At 47.8% G+C, this 12,772-nt stretch overlaps 1 protein-coding gene across 1 annotated transcript in view; it reads left to right on the top strand.

Moving 5' to 3' along the window:
• The window catches only part of PLEKHA4 (pleckstrin homology domain containing A4), a 78,375-nt gene that overhangs the window by 52,848 nt on the left and 12,755 nt on the right, over positions 1-12,772 (top strand). The window contains exons 4-12 of the mRNA XM_060255492.1: positions 1,370-1,442; positions 2,763-2,863; positions 4,058-4,173; positions 7,038-7,283; positions 7,427-7,982; positions 8,086-8,163; positions 9,365-9,454; positions 10,943-11,011; positions 12,493-12,573. Of these exons, the coding sequence (XP_060111475.1) occupies positions 1,370-1,442; positions 2,763-2,863; positions 4,058-4,173; positions 7,038-7,283; positions 7,427-7,982; positions 8,086-8,163; positions 9,365-9,454; positions 10,943-11,011; positions 12,493-12,573 (1,410 nt within the window). The remainder of the gene's footprint in view (positions 1-1,369; positions 1,443-2,762; positions 2,864-4,057; positions 4,174-7,037; positions 7,284-7,426; positions 7,983-8,085; positions 8,164-9,364; positions 9,455-10,942; positions 11,012-12,492; positions 12,574-12,772) is intronic.

Raw genomic sequence — 12,772 nt, 5'->3', positions numbered from 1 at the left:
GCAGTTGCTTTATGGCATTTTTGCAGCAGTGAGAGACCACTGAGACAGGCGGCTTTTAGTTTTAGGCAGTTTGGCACCAGACCTCTATGGCACTCAAGATTGTGCCAGCTGATGCTGTGCATAGATAAATGGTTGTTTTGCCTGGATGTGTTGCTTTTAACATATGTTTTATAAAGCACAACAATGTTAACTGGCTTTGCATTGGGTTTAATTGGGTTTGCATTGTAAATGATGTTAATTGTTCTCAGCCCTCAGTGCCAGAAAATGGCATGTATTCAGCCTAGAGTTGCCAACCTCCAGATGGGACCTGGAGATCAACTGGAATTACAAATGATCCCCAGACTACAGGGATCAGTACTCCTGGAGAAAATGGCAGTTTTGAATGGTGGACTCTTATGGTATTACACCACACTCCCTAGGCTCCGTCCCTCCCTAGGCTTTATCCCCAAATCTCCAGGACTTTCCCAGTCTGGAGTTGGCAACCTTAATCCAGTTTAAGGCTGCCAGCACCTCCTGCCAGGCCACCCTTGACTTTTGGCACTGCTTGGGGAAGTGGTGGGGAAAAATGCAGCAAAAATCACTGTTGCTGTGATGCCATGATGTCATTTCTGGCATGAAGCAGGAAATGATGCCATTGCACCCCTGAGACACCCTAGGATTCCACTGAAATACTGTAGTAAAAATAATAGATTTTCAGTGGAAATGCTGCCCCAACACAGTGACAGCCCTTCTGTGTTTGCATTATAAATGATATTACACTATCTGAGTGATAGCGGTTTTGTCCCCACACCCTTGAGTTACTCACAGAAACCATAATCCAGCAGCACAGTTCTGACAACTCTCCCCCCACAGCAGATCTCCACTTTGCCTCCTGTACTGTTTCTGAGGGCGTACTGACCTGGAACAAAATATAGGGGATTCACTGGGCTGCAGCAGAAGGAACTGTTGCCTTGTGAAGTCTGTGAATGGCTGGATTGTTGTTGTTTTGATGTCAAGTTACAGCTAATTCATAGTGACCCCATAAGGTTTTCAAGGCAAGAGTCATTCAGTGGTGGTTTGCCATTGGCTGCCTCCATGTCATGATCCTGGTATTTGTTAGAGGTCTCCCATTCAGATAAGTAGCCAGGGACAATCCTGCTTCACTTCCAAGATCTGGTGAGATTCAGAGACCTAATGAGATCCAGATCTGATGGGATCAGGCTAGCATGGGCTATCCATGATATATACAAAAATTAAAACTGGCAGGGAGGACTTTTGTGGAAATCTAGGAGCAGATTAGGTGCTGAAAACCAGGTCTCCTAGGTCTCTTCGCCCAAGTAACGGCCTCTTTTGCCTTACTTTTTAATTTTGTTTTTTTTTATTTCCGCAGGACAGTTCTGGACTTAAACTCTGGAAACGACGTTGGTTTGTCCTTTCAAATTACTGCCTCTTCTATTACCGAGGTAATTTAGGATCCCTCTCCCCCCTTGTGATTCTTTTTTTAGGCTTCTCACAGAAAAATGCATTGTTGGGAAGGTATAAAATCTTGCTAGCTTTCAAAGTGCCACAGGCCTCTAGCTTTTTCCTAGAGGGAGGGTTTCTGAGTAGCAGTTTAACACTGAAGCCTGGGTCAGCCTTCTTTGTTCAGTGGACAGTTTTGGCCCTTGCTTTTCTGGGTAACTTTTCCTGAAGTGTAGAAGAAGAGCCTGAGAAAAGATGCCCTAAGGGGCTCATTCTCTTTAGGCACACATTGGGATACAGAATAAAGAGAAGGTGTCTGAACTCAGGTGTGCTTCAGTTCACTCTTTGAGAGTTTTGTTCCAGGATTTGGAAGCAGGAAGAGCCTAAGGGCAGCAATACCTGAAAGCAGAACTGGAGTGATTGTTCTTCAGCCTAGGGTCAGTGGTTGACACTGGCCAGCCCAGGGAAAAAGGCCAGGCCCACTAGTATTTATACCAAACCTAGCCAATGTTAGAATTGCCACCTGACCAGGAGAAAAGCTGTCCCTTTGATAGAGAATGTGTGGAAATGGGCAGCTGAACCACTTCAAGCAGCAGGAGGAGGTGAATACCATCTCCTGGTAAATGTGGGGGTCTGAAAGTGCCATCAAGTTGCAGCTGATTTATGGCAACTCCAGCAAGGGAATATCAAGGCAAGAGAGAAGCAGAGGTGGATGGCCATGGCCTGCCTCTGCAGAGTCTTCCTTGAAGGACCCCCCATGCCAATCCAAGTACTGACTTTGCTTAGCTTCTGAAATCTGACAAGCCGGGCTTTTTTTGTAGCAGCAACTCATTTGCATATTTGGCCACACACCCCTGATGTAGCTAATCCTCCCAGAGTGTACAGGCCTGCTGTAAACTCTTGGAGGATTAGCTACAGCAGGGGGTGTGGCCTAATAAGCAAAGGAGTTCCTGCTACAAAAAACAAAACAAAAACAGCCCTGCTGACAAGATTGAGATTGGACTATATCAGGTCACCTTCCCTTCTTTTACATGGTCAATAACATCCTATTAAGCCTCTATTAAAGGGACAGGACATTTCTCTCCAGTTGGTAATCCCAGGCCTCCTGATGCCTGAGCTGATCTTCCTAGGTCAAAGAGGGCTGTAATAGTCTGAAAATTGAGCACAGAGAGCCCTAAATAGTTGGATTCTGGCCTCCGATTCAGGATCAAGACCCCCCTTCCTATCCCATCCCTTTGTTTTCCACGGAGGCTGCCAGGAGAAGCCCTGGTAGAGCACTAAGTTAATTCCTGTATGCTTTAAGTGTGATATGTGTCTTCCAGACAGCCGAGAAGAGATGGTCTTGGGCAGCATCCCTCTCCCCAGCTATGAAATTCGGACAGCGTTCTCCAAGGAAAAGAAGAACCGGCGCTTCGTGTTCAAGGTAAGACGTTGCTTCTGTTTTCTCCACTTTGTGCTTAGTTCTCCATCTATGGACTGGAGGCTGAGAAAGCAGCGGCTGTGCTGAAACTTAGCAGCATTGTGTTTAGCCAAGGTCTGGATTAGAGACAGGAGGAATGCAAATGACATTGAAGTATTAAATCAGAATATTGGATGCTGCTGGATAAAGACATGCTGAGACCCTAAAGTATGTCAAGTTTAAGATGCCCCATTGTACTACTTATGTGTCTGTGTAACACACACAGTATTTTTTTTATTTGGAGGCCCCATATAATATGAGGTCCTAAACTGTAGTTTACTTAGTTTATGCATAAATCCAGTTCTGTGAGAAATTTTAGCTGTGTATGTCTAGCATTGCCTAGCTCCAGATGGAACTGTGAGGTCTGCTGGAATTACAACTGATCTCCAGGCTACAGTGACCAGTTCCCCTGGAGAAAATAGCAGTTTTGGAGGTGGACTTTATGGATTCATACCCCACTGAGGTCCCTCTCCTTCCCAAATGCTGCCCTCCACAGGCTTCCTCACAAATCTCCTGGAGTTGTTGAATCTATATAATTTTAGTCCCCCCTCCTCCACTTGCAGCTGCTGGAATGGCCTTGAGTCAGCCATAGCTCTTGCAGAAGTTGTCCTTGAAAGGGCAACTGCTATAAGAGCTCTCTCAGCCCCACCTACCTCACAGGGTGTGTGTTGTGAGGGGAGGAAGGTAAAGGAGATTGTGGCCACTCTGAGACTCTGAGATTCAGAGTGAAGGGCGGGATATAAATCCAATATCTTCTTCTTCTTTTCCATCTCTGTTGAGCCACCAAGGCCACCGTAGAAGCCCTGTTAACATGTTGCACTGAACACATGTACATCTTGCATATACCTGTATGCATCTTTTTCTAACAAAGACACAATATGTCTTCACTCTATGAATGAAACCAGGGACTTGTATCTGCATAAATATGGAGGTTTGATCATATGTTTAGCTGTACTTGTTTTGAATGTAGCATGAGAATTATGCAGTGCACATATGAAATCAAATGCACATGGATTGTACCTGCTTTCACTGTGATGAGTTAACAGGTCTAATTTTTCTGTTCTTCTGGCACTGGAGACCAGCATTATTGTATCTCTACTGACCTCTTGGGGATGTTGAGGGCATGGCAGGTACTCATTTCTTCACCTTCTCTTGCAGGCAGAGCATCCTGGCATGAGAACGTATTATTTTAGTGCTGAAACTCAGTTGGACATGAATAGCTGGATCCGGGCCATGAACCAATCAGCTGCTGCTGAGTGCGACTATGGAAACTAGTAAGCAGATGAGGGTGTCGGGAGGGGCGAAATGCATACCATACTAGACTATAAAAAGGAAAAGGTAGTCAGTCCCCTGTGCAAGCACCAGTTATTTTCGACTCTGGGGTGACGTTGTTTTCACAATGTTTTCATGGCAGACTTTTTACGGGGTGGTTTGCCATTGCCTTCCCCAGTCATCTACACTTTCCCCACAGCAAGCTGGGTACTCATTTTACTGACCTCGAGTCAACTCAGCCTCGAGTCAAGGCTGAGTCAACTCAGGTCATGAGCAGAGCTTGGACTGAAGTACTGTAGCCTACCGCTCTGTGCCACAGGGCTCCTAAACTAGACTACAAATTTTGGTGAAGGGAGCTCAGCTTAGTTGCAGAGACTGGGAGTCAGGGCTCTGCAGTTGTTTAATGAACGAGAGGGAAGAGATGGGAAGAAGGATCTATTAGGGAAGATGACTTGGGCCCCGTGTACTATCTGTTCTTATTATAGTTCATAAAGAAATTGAGTCATTAAAATAACCAGAGCTGTAAATGGCGTACACAGAGCTCTGCACTTATATCTTCTTAACACTTAGAATAGCCCTGTAAGATAGACTAATGTTATCATCTTCCCCATATTACAGATAGGAAAGCTGAGAGAGAGTGGGTTTGCAGCTAGATCTGAACTCATATTCTTTTACTTAAAACTACAGGGAAGGGTGAAATGAGAATAAAACAACAGAAACTAACTTCTACGTGTTTATAGCTTGAGAACAAAGCTAGGAATGGCCTCTCTTCTTCAAACTTAGACAAAGGGAGAAAGAGATGTCATAAAATGCAGAATAGCCAATACATTGATTTCCAGTCACAACACTCAGGCCGTTTTCCCACTTAGCGTTTGCTCCCCTTATTCCCCGGCGCAATTATCTCCAGATCATTTTTCTCGTTTTCCCACTAGTGACTCTTTGCGGAGTCGCCTTCCCTGAAGCCCCGGCTCAAATCGTTTTCCCACTGGCATCGGCTTGAGTTCGATGCCCTGTCAATCATTTTTTTTTTAAGCGCAAGTCTGGTTGCGTAATGACGTACTAACGTACTAACGTAACATCGAGCTGTTCCCTCCCCTTCATTTCGTGGACAAACCGCATCACGTGTGCTGCTGCTGCTCATGGATTGGCTGCAGCTGTAGAGTCCTCCACAGTCCTTTATGTATTAACAGAAGCATTCCTAGCACTATATTCCCCCCCCAAATTCTGAATTTGCGAAATATCGCAATAACGAAGAGAGAGAAATCGAGGGGTTTGTGTGCGTGTGTGTGTGTGTGTGTGGCAGCTTCTTCCCTTCGCTCCCTCCCGGGTGGCGAAGCTGGGATTTCCTCCGCTCTCTTTCCCCTCTCCGGCTGGCGCTTGCAACGGGGGACCTGACTGATTCCTGCTGCCAGAGCTCCCCCCCCCGCCCCATTCTCTCCTTCCCCTTCTGTGGCGGGTGTGAAGAGCGAGCTCCGTCTATTTTCTAACCGAGCGGAATGTAGCCAGGGAGAAGAATGCAGGACTTCAACTTCCCATTTTATACATGGCGATTTTGTGCAGGTCCAGAAATCCTGGTGGCACAGCTGAGGGAGGCATTCCGTTTTTAACACACACACATGAACGCTTTGGCCCGCACCGGCACTAGATTCCCCCCCCCCAACAATGGAGAAGCGCCGCCGCCGCCAAATGTCTCTGGGCGGCTGGGCTCCCTTTGCCAAGGCGGCGGCGGCAGCGGGAAGCCGGCGGGGTCAAGCGGGGCGCAAATGGAAGTGAAGTGGGGGGGTTTGAGCTGGGGAGACTCGAAGCTGCCGGGGCCCCTCCGCCGGCCCGCTGAAACCGCCTCCTTCCCGCTCGCCCTCCCCAAACTAGACCCGAAACGAACTGGCTGGAAAAGGCCTGCTGGGGGGGCTGCCGCGGTCCCCCCACCGGGGCCCCTAAAGGGAGAAGAGGCGGGGGATAACGCAACAGCGAAATAACGCAACTATTCCAGGAGGGTTTTTTTTTTCCCCTTTGTTAATTTCGAAATATCGCTATTACGCAAAACTGTGAAGTTTAAAAAAAAAAAATGGCCGCGCCGGCACTTCGGGGAAGCGCCGCGAAAGGCTGATGATTGGCCAAGGGGGTGGATGGGGTGGGAGGACGGAAAGGGAGAGGGTGCCGCCCACAAAGCAGTCGCTCCGGCGTGGATGGATTTCCCACAGCAAACTCCGCTGAGTGGATCCGGAGTGGATCCGGAGGTTTTCGGAAACTCCGGCAACATGCTGAAAAACATACTCCGGCGTAAAATCCCTGTAGCGCCGGAGCAAACCGCAGCGCCGGAGCAAGATGTGCGAAATCCAAGAGAAGATCCGGAGGTAAATGGGGCGCTACGACGGAGCAAACGCTAGTGCGAAAACGGCCTCAGTTACTGGTCATTTAACTAAGACCTCCTACGGACTTTCGAGGGCTTCTCTCTAGCTAACAGATAGGTTACAGTAAACACACGTGACTTCCTGTTGACTAACAATAACAACAGGGTTAACTCTATAACTACTGAAGTGTTGCAGACTTGCTAATCCCAACACCCCTTCACAAGTTAAAACACTGAAGGGAGCCTTCCGTATCGGAGCTTTGTCTTTTAGCTGCTTCCAGCTCCTGGGGATTTGTGTTTTCTGAGACAGAAACATGGAGATAGAGTTTGCTTACAGCAAAGGCTTCTGGGAGCCAGGATGTATTGGGTTGTGTCACGGACAGCAGGTATCACAATTCACACAGCTTGTGACCGTGGGCAGCATTTTATATGGTTCAACCGTTGCATGGAGGCTGGACTCCTAGATGGACTGATGTGGATTGATTGAGACTGATATTCCCATCTCCTTCTGCTCAGCAATCGAGGTCTCCATGACCAGTCCTTGTCTGCCCACACCAGCTTTGAGGACTGCACTCTCATGAAGGATGACTTTGCCAAAAGTGCTGAATCCCTAGAAATCGCCCATATTTCAGAAGCGCAGGAAGCTGAAGCCTCTTCAACCGAAGTCGATCAGCAAGACTCTCTGTGCCCCAGGAGGGATTCTTCATCTGCTTCATTCAATGGGGGATACCCCTTAGAAATAAGAGAGCAACCAGATTTAAGGTAAGAGATCTTTGCAGAAGGCAGTAGGGGGGACAGGAAGCAATGGTAAATGCTGGCCTTTTGGCTCCCAGTAGAGGGTACTGTTGAGGTGAGACTGAATTGTTTTCACTGTTAACCTTTTCTTTGTGTGGTTCCATTGGCAGCTCCCTCTCTTCCCAGACGGATGGATGTGCCTCCCCTCTCATCCACACAAAGCTTTCCCCAAGGCCACGGTCCCCACCGCCTCGCCTCTCTGAGAGCCCCTCGCCTACTTCTTCCTTCCGGACCCTTCAGGCTTCCCCTCTCCTTTCTATCCGCTCCTCTCGTTCCTACTCCCTCCCCTTGACCCCAGCCGAATCTCCTCGGACACCAGACGCTCATTCATCACCCCCTAGGGCCCGCCGGAAGCCCCCACGAACTGCAGCTGCACAGGCTGCATCGTGTGAAGACCTGTATGCTCACAGGAGTCTTGTGCGCCCCCACACACCCATGGGGAGGGTAGACATTGCCCCCAGCGAGGGCATTCCCCTCAACCCCTATGCCATTGTGTCGCCTGGCACCAGGGGGCACCCCCTGACACCCGCTGACCGGTACGATGTCTTCCCTTCCTCTGAAGACCCCTATTGCCGGCGCTACACTCGAAGTCCTCATCCCAGCAGAGCCCGGCCTGTGGGTGAGGAAGGCCTAACACCCTCCCTAGGGAGACAGCCACAGACCCGAGTAAGTAGATGATGCAGCAGCAGTGGTAGCGGCAGCCGCAGAGGCCTGGGCTTTGGGGCTTGTCCATCCTTGACCCTTGCATTAATCTTTTCCTTCTTTCTAGTTTGCAGACCGTGGCTACATCTCACCCTCCACTGGACCAGCTCGTACTTTGGTCATGTCTCGGCTTCAGGGACGCTTGGTGAGTATCCCAGGCCACCCCCCCACATGACTTCCTTTGTTTTCCTAAGAGCCTTTCTTCCCCCTTCCCTTTGCTCTGCCCCCTCACCCTCCTGTGACTGTCTGGCAAGACCTAAAAAATGTTACAGTGCAGTCCTGAGTCACGTAACACCCTTGAAGTCAATGGCTTCAGAAGAGTGTCACTCTGCTTCATATTACATTTTAGTCTTCCAGAGCCTTCAGTATGTTGGCTAGAAGGTCTGCCTCCTTGCTTATGTCCAGAGCCAGTTTGGTGCAGTGGTTAAGTGTGCAGACTCTAATATGGGAGAACCGGGTTTGATTCCCCACTCTTTCACATGAAGCCTGCTGGTGTAACATTGGATCAGCCACAAGTTCTCTCAGAGCTGTTCTCTCAAGAGCAGTTCTGGAAAGAGCTCTTTCAGCCCCACCTACCTCACAAGCAGTGTTCCCTCTAAGCTGAGTTAGCATGAGCTAGCTCACAGATTTTTAGCCTTCAGCTCACACATTTTTGTCTTAGCTCAGGAAGGATGACCCCAGAGCACAATAATTTATGCAGTAGCTCACAACTTTAATGCCAGTAGCTCACAACTTTAATACCAGTAGTTCACAAAGTAGAATTTTTGCTTACAAGACTGCAGCTTAGAGGGAACATTGCACAAGACGTCTGTTGTAGCGAGAGGAAGGGAAAGGAGATTGTAAGCTCCTCTGAGACTCTGAGTGAAGGGTGAGGTATAAATCCAATCTCCTCCCTTTTAAAAATATTTAGAACTGAGGCCTTGATGAGGAAAAGTTGGGTTTCAGAAAGTGGCTTTGAAAGAAGTTCTGGGCAAAGAAGAGACCAATTCTGTGACTTGACTTAATTGTGCAAAACCAGTAACATCATTTGTGTCATTTATTTTGCTGTTCTTTCTTGTTTGCATAATTCTGGTTTCTCAGGCCATGACAAGGGGGAAAGCTGTAGCACTGAAGTGCTGTCCCCAAACACTAGAACATTTTTCCTGCCTCTCTTCTGGCTTCATTGCCAGGAGGCTTTCAGAGGTCATCTTTGCAACTGTAAGGGTCGAAACTGAGATTTTCCAGAAAGCAGCATGTGGCCGATACCATATTCTGTGGCTTTTCTGCAGTTTTGTGGAATGGTGCTGCACACGCACAGCCCTGCCCTGTGGCTGCTCTGCTTAACACTGTCTTCCCTTTCCCTGCAGATCTCCCCCCACTCTGCTTCATCCAGTTACCTCCACCTGCCGCCCCTCCCCCCCATGCCCAACCGGCCCAACCCGGGGAAAAAGACCACGGTATGTGTAAGCATTTGGGTGTGGGTGTGTGTGGGAGGGGGGGAACCTTTGATTTTTGATGACACACCCATGTTTTACTCGAGGTGCTGTCCTCAGAGAGTGCAGCAGACAAGACAATGTTTGCTAGCTTCTGTGTTTTTGCTACCTTTTACTTCATTTTTAAAATTTACTGCTTGATTCATTGGGGACAACTTTTGAAAGACTTTCAATCAATCTAGCTAATTAATCAACTGACCTTCTTCCAATCTGCATAATAGTAATAACAGGCCTCAGATTCAGCAGGAGCTCACAGGAGCACAGCTCCTGAACCTTTCTGAGGGTTCCTCCCCACCTACCTTGTCCATTGAATAGTAGGTGCAGCTACATAACAATCCCTGGATTAGGAGAGCGGCAGCCAGCCAGCCACTAGGGGCTTTGCCACACCCCCAGCAACCCTCATTAACCCTGGAGAAGCCCGTGCCACCTTTTCTCCACTTCTTATGTGATTTTGGGTGGTGGGTGGCCTGCTGGCCTTTCTGACTGGTGGGGGGGTGCCTAGGAGAACCCCAGGCAAGTGAGGCCTGCTTGGGCTGGTTGGATCTCTAGCCACCCCAAGCATGCCTTGTTTGCCCAAGACTCTCCTTTCTTGCATCAGGTTGCTTCTGGCTAGGGGGTGGGGGTGGCATATGCTAATGAATTATGCTAATGAGCTCTGCCACCTATTTTTCTACAATAGGGATGGATTCTGTTCTAACCTTGCAGCAAAGATGGTCCCTGCTGAGTGCCGTGCCCAGGCAAAATAATACAGATGGCACCAAATGAAGGAAGGGTATTGTGGCGTTCATTAGCGAGAGTCACCTGCCTCTCTGTTAGACAGAAACAATTCCATCAGTTTGCAACTCCACAGCATCATTCAAAAGCCCATGGGTTGCAGGGCATGAACATTTAGCATTTCACACACATTATCTCAGTGCTCCCTGTGGGATGTGTCATTATGATGAATGTGGCAACATGGAAGATGACACTGAAAACACTTAAGCTTGCCTATGGCTGTGGTAAAATTTGAAAGTTCCCGCTTGTAGTTGTGATTCTTTTTCTCCTCTTCTGCAGCTGAACAAAAATTACCTGTTGACTTTCAAATTAGTGTGCCCTACTTTGGAATGCAGATGGTCATTGCATCTTGGAATGCTTCCCCTACTAATATCCCTACTGGGAAACTAATATCATAGGTAAAGGTGTTGTAGCTTATCCAGCTACCTAAAATGTTAGTTTTCTACTTGCAGGAAGTTGTTGGAGGGGTCATTAAAAAAAATGGGAGGATCACATGCTGTCTTGCACCTGCATGGATTGCAAAACGGTTCTCTTCATCTCTTCTAAATGTGTAAATTGCGCTAACTTTTACACAGCAGAGATGCAGACTCTCTCCTGATGGACAATGTGGACCTTTGGGGGATTCTTCCTCCTTGTATTAGTTCCATGTTTCTATCACCCTCTTTCCTGTTTTTCTAGTACCGGAATCTGGCGCGAGAGAGGAGCCTCCATGGTGCTGGTGGGCAGCGATTTGAAAGTGACACTGACGTAAGCGTCTTGTGCTGCTGTTCGCTCATTGGTGGGAGGAAGGAAGGAACAGCCTGGCCTGTTCTTGTACCTTCGAGTGGCAAGTCTACTCTCATTTCCCTGGCTCATATAGAACCATGTGAGGTACAAAGAGCCGGCATAGCGTAGTGGTTGTTGGACTATGATCTGGTTCAAATCCCCACTCCGCCAGAGAAGCTCGTTAGGTGACCTTGAGCACACTCTTCCAACCTAAATGATCTTTCAGAATTGTTGTTGGGATAAGATAGGGATGAAAAAAGCCAGTGCGGGATAGTGGTTAGAGTGTCTGATTAGGATCTGGGAGACTCAGGTTCAAATCCCCAACCTTCCATGGAAGCTTGGTGGGTGACCTTGGATCAGTCACAGACTCTCACATATTTTGGGACCCCATTTGGAAGAAAGGCAGGGATCTATGAAGTCAATAAAGAAAGAAACAGAAGGCATCAGAGATCTGAATGTGACCTCTTGGTTCTGGACAGAAACTGAAGTCACAAAGAAGGAAAGACATTTGTGTTTGTCTGGTTTGTATTTCTTTCATGGGGGTGCGATTGGCTAGTGACCTCCTGTTGGATAGGGACTGCCTCTGTTCCTCCATGAAATTATACATTTGATTTCCAGATGCTGGAGGCCAGACTAGGTGCTTACCTGCTCCACTTATTTATGCAGTGTTTTTTTTTAAAATGTCCTGCTCTTCCCAGGTGCAATGCCTGGTTTTCCTTTTCCTGCATTTGATTTTCATAACAATCCTCTGAGTTAGGTGAAGGGGAAAAGAATGACCAGCCAGCAGGGTCACAAGCTTTACAGCTGCATAGGGATTTGAACCTGAGTCGCTGGGTGACTTCCCAAGTCAGATGAACAGTTGGTCCTTAAGTCTAAGCAAAAGCCAGAGAGATTTTTGATCTGATGCAAAGCCACTGTCCCCCAAGGTCCTTTGTGCCCCACAAAAAAAGGCAAAAGCTACCCCAGGATCTTAGGGGATCGGCATGTCTTCCTGGCCCCCATGAACCAGAACTCATGCACCAGATCAAGCATTATAAACCCTCTGTATTAAGACTTTCCCGAAGAAGCATAGAGGGCATGTTCACTTTCTGTCTTCCTTAGGGCATCCAAAGCCGTCCTATTTCAGAGCACTTTTTTCTGGCAGATAATGGATTTTGGAGGGTTCTATTAGCCTGTTCACTTTGATATTGCTTGAATGGGAAGGTTTTGGTGTTGTAATGGTTGTTTGAACTTGTGCTTACATTTGTGAACTGCCTTAGAGTCCCTGGGAAAAGGCAAGTTATAAATGCTTTTAATGAAAATAAATAAATAAGGTTATTTGGCTGTGATCACAGGGCCCAAAAGGAGGGAATGTTTTGCTTCACTGTGAAGGTCTTAGAAAGTTGTGGGTGGGTGGGTGCAACATAGTGCCATCTGATGGTTCCTCGTAGAATTACAGTTCCCTCTCATACACCCACTTCTAGGCTCTCTTGACAAAACTGTGTGGCCAAGACAAAATTCTCCGTGGCTTGGAAGAGGAGATAAGCCAGTTCCGGGCTGAAAAGGTAATCCATTGACTCTTCCTCTCTCCTCCCCAACTCCTCTCTTTCCCCCAAGGAAACCAGCCTCCTGGTTCATTGAACAGAAGACCCCCTGGGCCTTAAAGACTACCTAAGTTCTTTCCAGCCTCAGATTTCATGAGACAGAGTTCAGATGTCCAGATGTACTCGACTGTACCTCCATTGGGTGGATGCACTTATATTT

The sequence above is a fragment of the Heteronotia binoei genome, chromosome 15, assembly GCF_032191835.1.
Source record: "Heteronotia binoei isolate CCM8104 ecotype False Entrance Well chromosome 15, APGP_CSIRO_Hbin_v1, whole genome shotgun sequence".
Taxonomy (NCBI): domain Eukaryota; kingdom Metazoa; phylum Chordata; class Lepidosauria; order Squamata; family Gekkonidae; genus Heteronotia; species Heteronotia binoei.
The sequence above is the reverse complement of the archived record's forward strand: the minus strand, read 5'-3'. Positions and strand labels throughout refer to the sequence as shown.